Source organism: Talpa occidentalis, unplaced genomic scaffold (genome assembly GCF_014898055.3).
Source record: "Talpa occidentalis isolate TD23 unplaced genomic scaffold, MPIMG_talOcc4v2.1 talOcc4.2, whole genome shotgun sequence".
In the NCBI taxonomy this organism is placed as follows: Eukaryota; Metazoa; Chordata; class Mammalia; order Eulipotyphla; family Talpidae; genus Talpa; species Talpa occidentalis.
In genome coordinates this window covers 152,021,766-152,035,012 of record NW_023602073.1, presented here as the reverse complement: position 1 = coordinate 152,035,012, position 13,247 = coordinate 152,021,766, and the positions used below count along the sequence as shown (strand labels likewise).

Genomic DNA, 13,247 nt, shown 5'->3' with positions numbered 1-13,247 from the left:
GGGGGTTCCTGCGAAGGCCGCGGACGGCCCAGGGCTGAGGCGAGGGAGCGCGGGGTGTGTTCCAGGCCCTGCAGCGGAGCAGGCCCGGGCCTGGCGCAGGTGCAAACTGGCCTTGCAGAAGCAGCCTCGCAGCCTCTGAAATGAGGGCGGGAGAGGGCGTTTTGAAATGTAAACCCCTGCGTGTTGTAAGGACTGTTTTCCCTCATGAATGCAGCGGTGAAGACCCTGCCAGGACTGCAGGATTTCTGGGATAAAGTTCATCCTCTGTTTTGCTCTGCAGGACTCCTGAGCAGCCCGTCCCCCTCCCCGCCCCAGACACCCTCACTCACGCCGCACTCAGGGGCTGCCCTTGGCCCCTGCCATCCCCCCGACTGCCCGTGCTCGTCCCGGGGAGCTCGGTGGCCCGTCCACACACACGAGCAGTGAAAAGAGCCCGTGGAAAAGGACCTTCTTGCAGATGACCCGTGTGATAAGGAGCTGCTGTCCAGGAGCCGGGAGGAAGCCCCACAGCCGACAGCAAAGACGTCGGGTTTAAAACGGGCAAAGGACTCGCACGCTTTTCCTCAAAGATTCCCAGGGGTCCCCGGGCTCGTGAGCCGCCCCTCGGGGCCTCCCCCCTGGGCCGCCTGCGATGAAGATTTAAAGTCCAGACACGGGCCTGTGTTGGCACAGCCGAGAAACCGCGCACTCTTGGTGGGATGTGAGACGCGGGGGCTGCTGTGGGCCATAGCCTGGGGGGGCCTCCAAACACTAAGACCGGGGGTCCCCTCAACCCAGCAGGCCCCTGCTGGGTTTGTCCCAAAGGGGCTGGAGGCAGAGCCGGGAGGCGGCGAGGGGCCCTGGCTGAGCAGCGTGGCCCCGTCGGGGGCAAGTGCACGTGGCGGTCAGTCGGGAAGGCGTCCTGACACATCCTGAGCCTTGAGGAATTCCTGAAAGTGGAGAAGGGACCTGGTCTTCCCTGTGGGGTCTTCCCGGCCATGCCTGGGTGAGGGCAGTCTCCGTGGGACGGGCGCTGCTGGACACCACCGGACGCTGGGACGTCCTGGGACACCGCCAGATGCCCTGGGACACTGCTGGATGCCCTGGGATGCTGTAGGATGCCCTGGGGCACCACGGGATGCCCTGAGACGCCGCGGGACGCCCTGGGATGCCACAGACCACCCTGGGACACCATGGGATGCCCTGGGACACGCTGGATGCCCTGGGATGCTGCAGGATGCCCTGGGGCACCACGGGATGCCCTGAGACGCCACGGGACGCCCTGGGACGCCACAGACCACCCTGGGACACCATGGGATGCCCTGGGACACTGCTGGATGCCCTGGGATGCTGCAGGATGCCCTGGGGCACCACGGGATGCCTTGGAAAGCCGCGGGATGCCCTGGGATGCCCTGGGATGCCACAGACCACCCTGGGACACCGTGGGATGCCCTGGGACACTGCTGGATGCCCTGGGACACTGTGAGATGTCCTGGGACACCACGGCCCCCCCGGGACACTGCTGGATGCCCTGGGACACTGTGAGATGTCCTGGGACACCACGTGCCCCCCCGGGACACTGCTGGATGCCCTGGGACACTGCTGGACACGCTGGGACACCTCAGCTCACCCTGTGACAATGCTGGATGCCCTGGAACACTGCTGGATGCCCTGGAACACCACGGCCTGCCCTGGGACACTGAGGCCCGTGGGGAGGGTGGCGGTGCCGGCCGCTGTGCCGGACGAGGTGGCCGTCCACCCGACGGCTCCTACCACTGCGCAGGGCTGTAGTGGCTGCAGGTGCTCAGGTCACGCGGGGCAGCCGCGCATCCCTCCCATGCAGCCCACGGCCTCGGGGCCATCGTCCTGGCGTCCACAGACTGACACAGCTTCCCCAGCGTCAGCAGACGAGGTTAGTGTAGCTGTGGGTTAAGAAAATGGGTTTGCTAGACCCCCCCATTTTGAAAGCTTTAATATAATGAAAGTATATTTTCAATAAATCTTATTTTAGGGTAAACATTAGAACAGTGAATTCTGGATGCAGTTTTAGGTAAGGAACACTTCACCTTGCGTGTTTCTATGTCGGGGTAAAGACAGCCTGGCCTTCAGGAGCGCGTTGGCCATCAAGGAAGGTGCGGGTGGAACCACAGACAGGAAATGTGGCCCTGCGGGGGCGCCCACGCCTTCGCACCTGGAACCCCCGGTCAGAGGGCGCCGCGAGCTGGGACTGCCGGGCGCTGAGCCTGCCGCGCGGTGGGTGACCACCAGCCTCGCACCACTGCCCGCTCTCCTCCTGGGGCGAGGGCCGAGGGGCCTGCAGGGGCCTCGCGAGGAGCAGCCGTGGCCTGGCGCTGGCCTCTGCTGAGCCCGCGGCCCAGGCTGTCCAGGCTCAAGCCGGGACTGTCCTGCCGGACAGGGCTGGGCTCTCCTGCGTCCACGTGCAGCTGGCCTCTGGGGTCTTGCCGAAGCCCAAGGGTGTGTGGCTAGAGAGCTCGGCCCTCCCTGGGAGACCCCTCTGGCTGCCCTCTCCTGGCCGGCGTCCACCCTGCAGAGCGACCTGGAGCAGTTTGAGGACAGGGAGTAATCAGGGCCCACCTGCGGGTCCCCCGCAGATATGGAGGGATGGCCGAGGCTTTGCCACAGCGGGAAGAGGGGGGGCGGCGGGAGGCCTAGCCCTCGGCCCCCCGCGCCCGGGGACTGAAGCCTGGGCCAGCAGGACATTCTGCAAGGGGCATCTTCTTTGCAAACCCGGGACGATCATGGGGCGAAGAGTCCCCAGCGCTGCTTCACGGGGCCTGAGGCCCAAGAGACACGTTCTTGTTTGACCACCCTCGCTAAGGGCTGCTTCCGGATAACGGGGCCTCCCTGTCTGGTCCCAGTAGCTCAGCGTGTTGTCACACAGACGCCCCTGGCTGCAGCTGACCCCTCTCCCCCAACGCCGCCCCCTCTGGCCCCGCAGCCCCTGCTGGGCCCCTACCCCGGCTCACGGGAGCAGAGCCGCTGGGTGCCCGCCTCACGCGAGGCCAGGGACACTCAGGGACGGCAGGTCTGGACGGGACTTGGCCGTCCACCCGGTCCGGCTGCTGGCCGCTCCCTTTGCACTGGCCCGTCGGTGGGTGGCGGCGGCCCCTGCGTCCGGCCTTCCAGTGGTTCCCCAAGTGCTCTCCATGGGCCTCTGCGAGGGGCCTGTCGGATCCCGGCCCACCTCCCAGCACCGAGCTGGGTGTGCGTCCGGGGCCACGTCTTGTCGGCCGTGGGAGGACGCGCCTGGCCTTGGCCCCGGGTTCCTTTCGTGGACGATGCCGTTGACCCGGCGGTGCTAAGCTTCATCGTCTCATCAGTTTCTCTTCTAGAGTTTGCACTTTTTGTTTTTAGTGCAGGAAATAGGCCTCAGGGTTTCCCTCCTGAGCTTTGTAGGGTCTGCTCTGGTGCGCGGCCTGTGCCCCAGTGCACGTGCTGTCTGTGTTTGGTGAGAAGTTCGGGTGTCTCCTAGGCGCCTCCCCATGCACTGCAGCCACATTTGTGGGGAGACCAGGGTGGGCTGTCCATGTGGGCCGCGGTCGACGCTCTGCTGCCGTGCGCTGCTCCCCACGCGTCGATGCTACGTGACGCGATGCTACTTCAGAAGAAAGGGGGGTCCTGTGTGCAGGGGTCTGTTTGGCCCAACCCCCCCCCCAGGAGCGTCTTCGTCTAGGACCCGCTGCCTGGGCTGCCTTAGCCCTGTGTGGGGTCGGCAGAGAAGGGGTGTTCATCCCAGCGCTCGGGGCAGCACCACCAGCGCCAGGAAGCCCCAGCCTGTGGGGCTGCGGGGAGGCGGGTGGGGGCGGGCGGCACACACGGGCACCTGCCCCACAGAGTTCTGTCAAGCTACTGTTCAGCTTCGGGTGCACGGTCAGTGACTGCAGATCTGCCGTGTCCAGGGGCCCAGGGCCCTTGACCCTTAAGCCTTCACGTCCCCAGGCCCCTGGGCCCCAGGTCTCCAGGCCCCCAGACCTCCAGGCCCCCAGGTCTCCAGCCCTCCCACCCGTAGCCCCTGCTCTTGAGTCTGGAGGAGCCGCCGCACCTGAAGAGGAGTTACGTGAACTGCTCCAGCGTGCATCAGTGCCCCCAGCAGGAGCGCTCAGCCAAACAAAATCCCAAATACAAGAAGTGGGAGGAGCAGGGTCCCCTTATTCTAGCAAATTTCACCGTGTCATTGATTTCCTCAGCTGGAACCCGCATTCCTAAGCACGGTAGGTGTCACTTTCACTTGACAAAAATTGTTCGACTTCTAAGCTGGAAGAAGAGTCAGCACAGACCTTTCTAAATCGGCCCATAGAGTGAAAACCCCGGGAAGCAGCTGTCATGACTGGCTTCAACCGTGTGGATCCCCGCGGAGCAGAGCGCAGCAGGTGCGGCTGGCCTGCGGCTGCCCCGTGGGGCGCGAGTCTGAGGTCACTCTCACGGGCAAACCAAAAGGGCCGTGGGTTGGCAGGTGTCCGCGGGCCGTCCTCCCTCGCTGCGTCCCGGCCGGGGCAGAGTGCAGGGAGCGGCGGCCCAGGTCTCCTGCCCGGGCCTTGTCCGGCCTGCCCACTGCCCGCTTCATCCCACGCCTCAGTCCACTTGCGCTTTCCAGCCCCGGCTGCCTGTTGCGCAGGTAAAACCTTGAAACTATTCAGTTTGTGTAACCGCTGCAGCTTCGTACGCACTCAGTTCACTTGCTGCAGTGATGAAATGGACCCCCGGACAGAGTCGGGAAGGCTAGAGGGCTGGGAGCTGGCGGTGCTGCGGTGTCACTGCGGATGGGAGCCGGGCAGGCGCCGACATGTGCCCCGTCAGGAGTCGGGGTGCGACGCTGGGCTGCACGGGTCATGGGTGAGGCGTGTAAGCATGTGTGTATTTACAGGTGGCCCCCAAAATGGGCCTGTTTGTTGAACACCTGCTGGCTGGATCATCTTCCAAAGGTTCCCAGGGAAAGAAAAAGTGAGCCCAGCCCAGGGTGGAAATCTCCTGTGTTTCAGGTCCCAGCGCACCTGAGCCCTGGGCATAGGTGGGGTATTTTGAGACAGACTGGGTGGGTGAGCATGTGTGTTTGTGTGCGCACTTGTGTATGAGTATGTGTGTGTGCGTGTGTGCGTGCGTGTGTGTGCATGTGTGTTCATGACTGTGTGTTGTGTGTGCGTGTATGAGTGTGTGTGAGTGTGCGTGTGTGTGTGTGTTTGTGACCGCCAGGGCAGATGCAGGTCCAGACACCACCTAAAGGCTGCCTGCCGGCCAGCCTGTGCTCTAGGACAAGACTTGGTGTAACTTGTGCAGATGGACGGTAAGTGGTAAACTGGAGAAAGAGCAGAGAAAAGGGGACCCGCAGGGCCCAGTGTTTTAGTGAATAGGGATGCTGGGGGCACTCGCAGCCCAGATGGACGCTGCGGTCACGCCCCGGTGGTGGGGAGCGGGTGTTCTGAGTCTGCGGGGCTCAGGTGTGCTAAGTGCATCCTAAGGCGGGCCCAGCAGGGTTTGCGTGTTAGGAGACCAGGGCCCGGGAGGAAGCGCGAGAGAGCCACAGCTTGCATTTCAAGCTGCCGCCGTCGCAGGCCGGAGGGGCCGGGCCCAGCAGCCTTCCTCTGCCAGGCCATGTTCCAGCACGTTCTCTGAGTCGGCACAGGGGCCTGGGTGGGACGCGGAGTCCTGCCCTTGTGCTCCCTGTGCTGGGAGCCCCCCCGCGTCTTGGCCACGGCAGACCCTGGGGACTCGGAGGGTCTCTCCTGGGGAGCTGCAGCCCAGCAGCGGGGTCTGCCGGCCACGTGCCCACCAGCCAGCAGGGACAGCCCCAACGTGGGTCCCTGGAGCAAAGCCCCAGCAGGAGGCGCCATTCATGCCTGGACAGCCACAGAGTGCAGGCTGGGGGCTCTTCCCAGCACCGCGCCTTCCTCGGGGCCCCTCTGGTGGTTGCCGCCCCTGCAGGTCCCCCGGCACGTGGGTGCCCGTTTACAGACGGCTCCAGAGCCTCTGGAAGGTAATGGCGGAAGGCCCAGCAGGCCGTGCGCTCCCTCCCTGGCGCAGCGCGGAGGAGCGGGCTCGGCGCTAGGCGCGGCCTTTGCTTTGTAGACGTCGGCCGTGACCCGTCAGGTCTTAGATGCCACTGGGCGGCGCCCGTGAGGGCAGCGTGGGGTCCGTGGGGGGCTGCTCGGTGTCTAACCGTGTCTCCCTCCTTTTCCACCCCCAGACGAGGCGGCTCCTAAGGAAGTCAGCAGGGTAAGTAACTGCTTGTCTGCTGCACTCGCCCCCCGTCCTCCTGCCGCTCCACTCCGGATACGGCTGCAGAGGAGGGGCCGGACCTGCTGCGCCCTCGCCCACCGGGCAGCCTCGCGGGGAGAGGGCAGGAGAGCGGCTTTCGCCCCTGTGCGGCCCCGGTCCTTGCGCCCCTGTGCGCCCCCATGCGCCCTGCGAGGGCCGCTGGACACTCGCGCCTGGCCCAGCCGCTGCCCTGCCCTGCCTGCGGCTTCGCCCTCTGCCAACCCGCAGCCTTTTTTACAGGGAAAACTGCATCTGCTGCTTCTCCTCCCCGCGCCCTTGCACGTCTCACTCTTAGTTCTTCCTCCTCCCGCTGGAGGGCGAGCCGGTGCTCTCCTGAAGGCATCTCGCCTCCGCCCCTCGTCCCTGCTGTGCCCGAGGAAGGCGCCGCCTGGGGACTTGGCCGGCGTTCTCCCCGCACCGCGGCCGCCTGTGGGCTGTGCTGGAGCGTCCGCAGCCTGGCCACCGGCAAGGCTGGGCGCCTGCTTGAGCCCCTTCCCCGCTGCTCTGGGCGGTGGGGGTCAGGCCGGCTCTGTCCAGTCAGCCGTCTCAGATACGGCGTTTCCTTCTAGTCTCTCCTGCCACGCGCCCACCGGCGTGGCAGTAAATACATTGGTTTGACCTCGGGTTTTCTCACCTTGACCGACACAGTGACTGTCTCCACGAGCTCTTCAGTCGGGTGCAGCCGCAATGACTGACCTTCCCCCCCGGGGCTTCTCTGGGATTCACCAATTCCCGCTCACATTCCACCGCCGGGCCCCTCTCTGTCCCTCGTTGCCCCCGGCCTGACCACCTGTGTGCACGGCAGGTTTATCGTGAGATGTTTCTCAGGGGCGGTGCTGGGGCCAGAGTCGGGGACCCTGGCGTGTCCGTCTTCTGGAGTTTACGCATCTTGCGGGCTGGCCTGTCCGGCTACTATCCACTTAGGTTTCGGTCAACACAGCAGGTGACCAAGCACTGGCGTGTGTCCACGTGGCGTGTCCTGTGTCAGGGATGATGGCTCAGAGTTTGTGTTTAACGCCAATGAATGTGGCTCAGGTGGCCGCTGTCTTTGGGGGACGCGCATCTCTGTCTCGTGTGGGTGAAACGTTGAAAATCACTTGTCCAGGGAGGGTAAGCGACGCGGAGGTTTGGGTTCCTGTGTTGCCGCTGTTTGTCTGGGTGACCTGGGAAGCGGCAACTTTGTTACGTCTCCCATGTAAAATGGGGATAAAATCTACCAAATCGAGGGGCTGCAGCCCAAACAGGATGAAAATTCCTGACCTCATATTCATTTATTATCACACCAGAAAGAAGCTTCTAAAGAGCGGGGGACGGAGTTAATAAGAGAATAAAGTCCTGGCTCATAATTAAGAACATAGACTTGATTAATAATTCAGAAGACAGTCCCTCAAACAGGTCAACGCGTGGACTGTCTTTGATACTCTAGTTAGGAAACAAACAAAAACAATGAAGGAACGAGAGAGGGAACGGGCCTCTCGATGCAGGGAGTTTATTGATTATTGATAGATGCAGGGAGCTGATTGATTACTGCTATTTAGTGGGGAACAGCGTGCGCTGATGCATGGAGAATTCAGACGCAGTGACCAATGTTGAGGAAATAACGTCTCGGGCGACTCCAGATGAGTTCAGAAACCTCACTGTGTTGCTGTCAGTGAGAAATGCGTGAGGCCATTCCAGGTGGTTTTAGACCCAAAAGATTTGACTGGATCATTCCACCGGACACGCAGAGGGAGACGATTCCTCCACGAGCTGAAGTGTTTCCAACCCCAGGGGCGGCGGCGGCAGGAGGGCGCAGGGGCGCAGATCCAGCGCCTGGTGCAGACGCGGAACCGGCCGAGCAGCCCCGCGAGGGCGTGGTGCAGGCCGAGGGACCTGGCTCTGCGGGCTGGAGAGGGGCCGCTTCCCCCTGCCCAGGGCGGAGGCCAGCAGCCGGCGGTGGCTGGACTCAGAGCCCAGGCAGCTGCCCGGAGGCGGAGGGCGGGAGGTGGGCAGGGCCCGGGACGGAGCGGTCAGCGCTAGGACTGGCGGGGCTGCTGGCTCCAGGCGGGGGCGTGAGAAGGGCGGGGCGCGGGCCTCCTGGCGGGGCGCAGCAGGAGGAGGGCTCTGCCTCCCGGGCCGGGGTGTGGGGACGTGGCCAGGCGGGCCGGGCGGCGCTACCTTTCTCCCTCCATGTTCTGCTCTTGGTTTCCCGGCCTGCCCTACGTGGGCCGAGTCCCAGCCTTCTCATTGGAATGTGCTGCTTCTCCCGACACGTCCTCCTCCGTCCTTCTGCCTTCGTTTCCAGCCCTGCCCCCGGCTCAGAGCGGCGGGCGGATGACCAGCTGACCCGGGCCGCTGGGGCGCGAGCCGCCGGCCTCCCGCGGCAGCCTAGGCGTCAGGGCCCGGTGCAGTCTGTGGGTCTCCTGTCACCGAGCCTCCGTCCTGACCACCTGCTTAGAGGGTCCCCTGCTGCCCGCTGGTGTCCTCTCCCAGCCTTCCCTGCTCCGTGTGGAGCACCCGCTACCTGGGGTCACCTGTCTAGACGGCTGTTTTATGTTCTGCTACTGGGACGGAGCTTCCCAGGGAGTGGAGTTTCATTTGTTCATTCTCTAGGGATTGTCGCATCCCAGAGCGTGCTCACCTGTAGAGCTCACCTGTGGTCCTCACCTGTCACCTTCACCTGTAGCGCTCACCTGTGGCCCTCACCTGTGGCCCTCACCTGTAGTGCTCACCTGTGGCCTTCACCTGTCACCCTCACCTGTGGCCCTCACCTGTAGCCCTCACCTGTCACCCTCACCTGTGGCCCTCACCCGTGGCCCTCACCTGTAGCAGGTTGTCATGTTTCCTGGGGCCACTCTTGTTGAGAGGTTGGGTCATCTTTTCTTGCATTTATTTGTTCACGTTCATCCCCTCATTCCCTGATAACGGACCGAGACCAGTGCTCAAGAAGAACAGCAGGTTCTCGGCTTTAGGAGCGAGGGTGCCTTGGCGGTCCCGAGGCACATGGGGGCCCTGGGCAGAGCTGGGGCTCCGGGGAGGGGCCTGCCCATTGTCCTGAGTGCCGCAGGACCCCCCAGTGCTGAGCTGCCAGCGACAGCCTCGGGTTTGTGCTTGAGTTCACCTTGGAGAGCGGGCCTTGGAGAACCGGGCGAACCTGAGCAGGCGGGCTGGGGGGGCATCCAGCACTCTGAGAGCAGACCCAGGCGCCCGCCCTGTGGGGAGGCCCTGGGCTCCCAGCCGAGGCGGGGGCACAGACGTCAGCGAGTGCAGAGCGGACTCTCGCCCCAAGGCTGGGGGGCGCTGGCATCTCCCACTCTTCGTCTCTCAGCGGCAGAGTTCTGAGTGGTGTTTTCTGCTCTGCCGGCTGATGCTTGATGTAGGAGACTGCAGGAGCGTAGCGATCATCGGCAACCTCGGATGGTATACCTGGAGCTTATGGGTCATCCTGAGTTGCCCTGACGTTTTACGTGTCCGTCTCTTACAGCAGACGATGAGGTTGAGTCACGTTCTCTAAAAGCAAATGAACAGCTGGAGGGTAGGGGACAGGACTGGGGTCGCCCCTGAAGACGTGTGTTTCCTGTATTGAGTGTGCCTGCCTTTTTTTTAAATTTAAAGTACCAAGACACGAACATGCAAGGCGTCGTGTACGAGCTGAACAGCTACATCGAGCAGCGGCTGGACACGGGCGGGGACAACCAGCTGCTCCTGTACGAGCTGAGCGGCATCATCAAAATAGGTGAGACCCCCCGCCTCCCCCGTAGAGATGCCGACCCTCCCGCTGGGCCCTGCGGCCCGTAGGGGTGTGCAGAGCGCCCTTCCCTGACTAAGCTGCAAGTGCAAGTTGTTGGTTTGCCGCTATTTTGGGACCAAGTCAGAAGTGGAAATATTTTATTGTGAAACCACCTATATTACCCACTCCCCCCAAAATGCGTCTGCCTGTCATGGACGTGGAAACCTCTGTGCCTGCTGCTTAATCCTCGTCTTGTCTGGAAAGAATAGTCGTGTGGACTCAAGTCACGTCTTTACAGAGGAAGCCCGTAGCTCACAAGGAAAGCGGTTTAAACTTACCTGGGAAGGTGACGCCTTTACGTCCTGGTGGCACCATTTTACTGATGAGGAGACCGAGGCAAACACAAGCCTCTAGCCTGGCCCAAGGACACACATGTGACAAGGGGAGAATAGGGGTTGAAGTTGGGGTGCTGCCCCTCAGTAACCGCCCGAGGCGCTGCCTGCAGGGACCCCGAGGCTGGTGTAGACAGACCCAGCAGGTGCTGGCCCGGGAGCTGCTCCTCGGCCGGCGCTGCTGTTGCTCAGGTACCATCCTCAGCGCCACTGCCGCATGCTCAGCCCTTTAACAACGAGTGTAATTCTCAGTTGTTTTGCAGTAGTTCCGGTGTTAAAGTTTGACAGGCGTGCCGTGACAGTGCGGGTGGCACATCTCTCCACCCCCATTAGCTAATAAAAAGAAATGAAACTGGTCATGAAATCGGGGAAAGCCCAAGTCACGTTGCTCCAGGAACTGCGTGACCGTTCCCTGCGCTGACGAGCCCCTCCTAGCCGGGTCTCACCCGAGAGGCTCCACGCGTGGTCTATGCTTCCATTGAGATTAGTTTCTTCCTTTTTTTTTATTACTTTGGCAGCCACAAAAGCTGATGGATTTGCACTGTATTTCCTTGGAGAGTGCAATAATGTAAGTATCTAACTTTAGATTTTGGTGTTCTAGATTAAAAAAAAATGTCTTACGCTTTTTTTTTTTTAAAAAGATAACCTAATGTGCCAAATGCCAGATGTGTGGTGACTGTTCCAGCTCGTTGTGTGCCCTGCTGCTCTGCGTGGCCGTGGTGGTCAGAGCCGTGGTGTGATGGGTCTCGGGCCGCTGTGCTGCGCAGCCGCTGCCGGGTGTCGTCGGGGCCAGGTGGAGCCTGTCCCGTTCCTCGTGTGCAGGGGGGAGACGGGAGCAAGAGTCAGCGTTTTTATGTGACTGTTGGGTTTTCTGATGTTCACCGACAGTGCAAGCGCCCGCCCCTCGTCCTGGCCAGCCGACACGGGCTGTGCGGCCTGCTCTGGGCCGCTCGCGGGGAATGGGGCGCTGCTTGGACTCACCGTGGACTCTGACCCGAGCAGACTGGCTGGGGTGCACACTCCTCCGATGCCGGCGGCCCCGTGGGGCTGCTCCCTGCAGGCCTCTGTCCGCTCCCAGTCCCGGGCAGCCAGCCCCCGTGCGGTCAGCCCACGCAGCCCCTCCGGAGACCTCAGCTGTCCCGTTGCTGCTATCTGACCTCTGCGGTGGTGTCGGGGCAGGTCTGCAGCACGGCTTGGGACGCCAGCGGAAGCCACCACACTGACACCCCGGGCGAGCCAGAGGCCACGCGCTCAGGTGTCTGGCGAGCTCGCCGTGTCCCCTGGGGTCGGGTATGGTTACTCGAGATCTGGGAGGTGTCTTTGCAGCGTGATCCTCGAACGCAGGGATAATCCAGGTGTTCGTGCTCACGTGTTCGGAGTCGGGGAAGGGGGCGAGGCCGTGTTTCACTCAGCGGAGCAAAGCGCGAAGCACTTCCAGGTCGATTGGCTGACTCCGACCCGGCCCTCTGCCGTCAGGCCTTTTCCTTGCTTGGTGGTGCTGTGTCTGCCGGGGCGTCCGAGGGCGAGGACCACCCCACCCCACGGCCGAGCTCCCCCAGCCTCTGTCCCCGGGCCCCGTGGCCAGGGCCCGCGTCTGTTGGAGCGAGGCCGCGTGTCCCCGCCGAGGCTTCACACTGACCTGCAGACGCGGGCGTTTCTTTAAACGGTTCAGCTACTAACATAACAAAACAACTCTTGCTTTTTCCTGTTCATTCTAAAAACTGCCTTCTGTACTTCTGGGATTTTTATTTAAAGGTTAAGAATCGCTTCTCGAAAACGGTGTAACATCCGCGGTTACTGCTGGGGCCGCGGGGGCTGCCGCCCTTAGACCTTCCGAGGCCCCGACGGCCCTCGCAGTGCTGGCTCCGTGACCCACGGTCGTGGCTGCCTGGCGGGGCTGAGGCTCTCGCTCCAGCTCGCACCCCCTCGGCTCCGGCGCTCACCTCCAGGCACCGGGGTCACGGCCCGGCTCCCGGTTCTTCTTGGCGGCGTCTTCCCGCTGGAGTCAGTTTTCTTCACCTAGAGAGAACCTGCTCGTGGGAGCGCCCCCGGATTTTGTCCAGCCGCGTCTGTCTCTGGTCACGCCTGCTGGAAAGGTCTCCTTGCCGGACCGAGTTGAGGCCGACGGATCTCTGCGTGAGCCACTCTCGTAGAGACGTTCCTGCTCTTTCTCAGCTTGTCTCGGGCCAGCATCCTGTTTTAATTCCCGGACATATTTCCAAGCGTATCCGTCCTTTCTTACACGCGCAGCCATCCCTCTTCCTCGTTATTTTTTCTTCTAATTTATTCTTCTGTCTTGGCTTGGTGTCGCGCACCTCTCGCAGGCGGGCGACCCGTTCCCCGGGCTTCGTTTCTCCTCCCTCCTGGCAATTGCGTTCTCCCTTGGCGCTTGCGGAAGGCCGCCCGTGGGGCTGGGCTCCTTCCTCGCAGACGCGGGAGGTCTTTGATCTCATCATGCACCTGACCCGTCTCAGTCCAGGACTCTCTTGATGAGATCAGGTGACTAGATTCCCTTCAGACTGCGGGGCGGGGTGGCCGCCGAGCCCTGTGCTAGGCGGCGACGATTTCTCCCAGGCAGTTTTATTTCCCTTCCTGCCGTGAATCTGAGATAACCCGCGGGAGACACGGGAGGGGGAGCCTCTCTCCCTCTCGGAGTGGCCGGCTCCCTGCTGGCCGTGGCGCGGAGCAGCTCTGGAGGGAAGGGTGCCTCCGGGCCCCGCAGACAAACCTCCCGCCGCGGCTGAATGGAGGAGAAGCAGCTGCGTGCGCTCAGTGATCACAGAGACGGCGAAACAGGAGATGGTGCGGGTGACGTCCCGGAACACCCGGATACCTGTGCGAGGACAGCAAGGCATGGACGGCTTCTGAGGAAAATATAAATTGCCCCGTTTAAG

The 13,247-nt window shown here is 62.7% G+C and overlaps 1 protein-coding gene across 9 annotated transcripts in view; it reads left to right on the top strand.

The window, feature by feature from the left end:
* Positions 1-13,247, top strand: part of PDE10A (phosphodiesterase 10A) — a 145,210-nt gene that overhangs the window by 84,344 nt on the left and 47,619 nt on the right. For all 9 annotated transcript variants that reach the window (XM_054697968.1, XM_054697966.1, XM_037520703.2 and 6 more), the window contains 3 exons: positions 6,182-6,210; positions 9,847-9,967; positions 10,872-10,921. In XM_054697968.1, the coding sequence (XP_054553943.1) occupies positions 6,182-6,210; positions 9,847-9,967; positions 10,872-10,921 (200 nt within the window). The remainder of the gene's footprint in view (positions 1-6,181; positions 6,211-9,846; positions 9,968-10,871; positions 10,922-13,247) is intronic.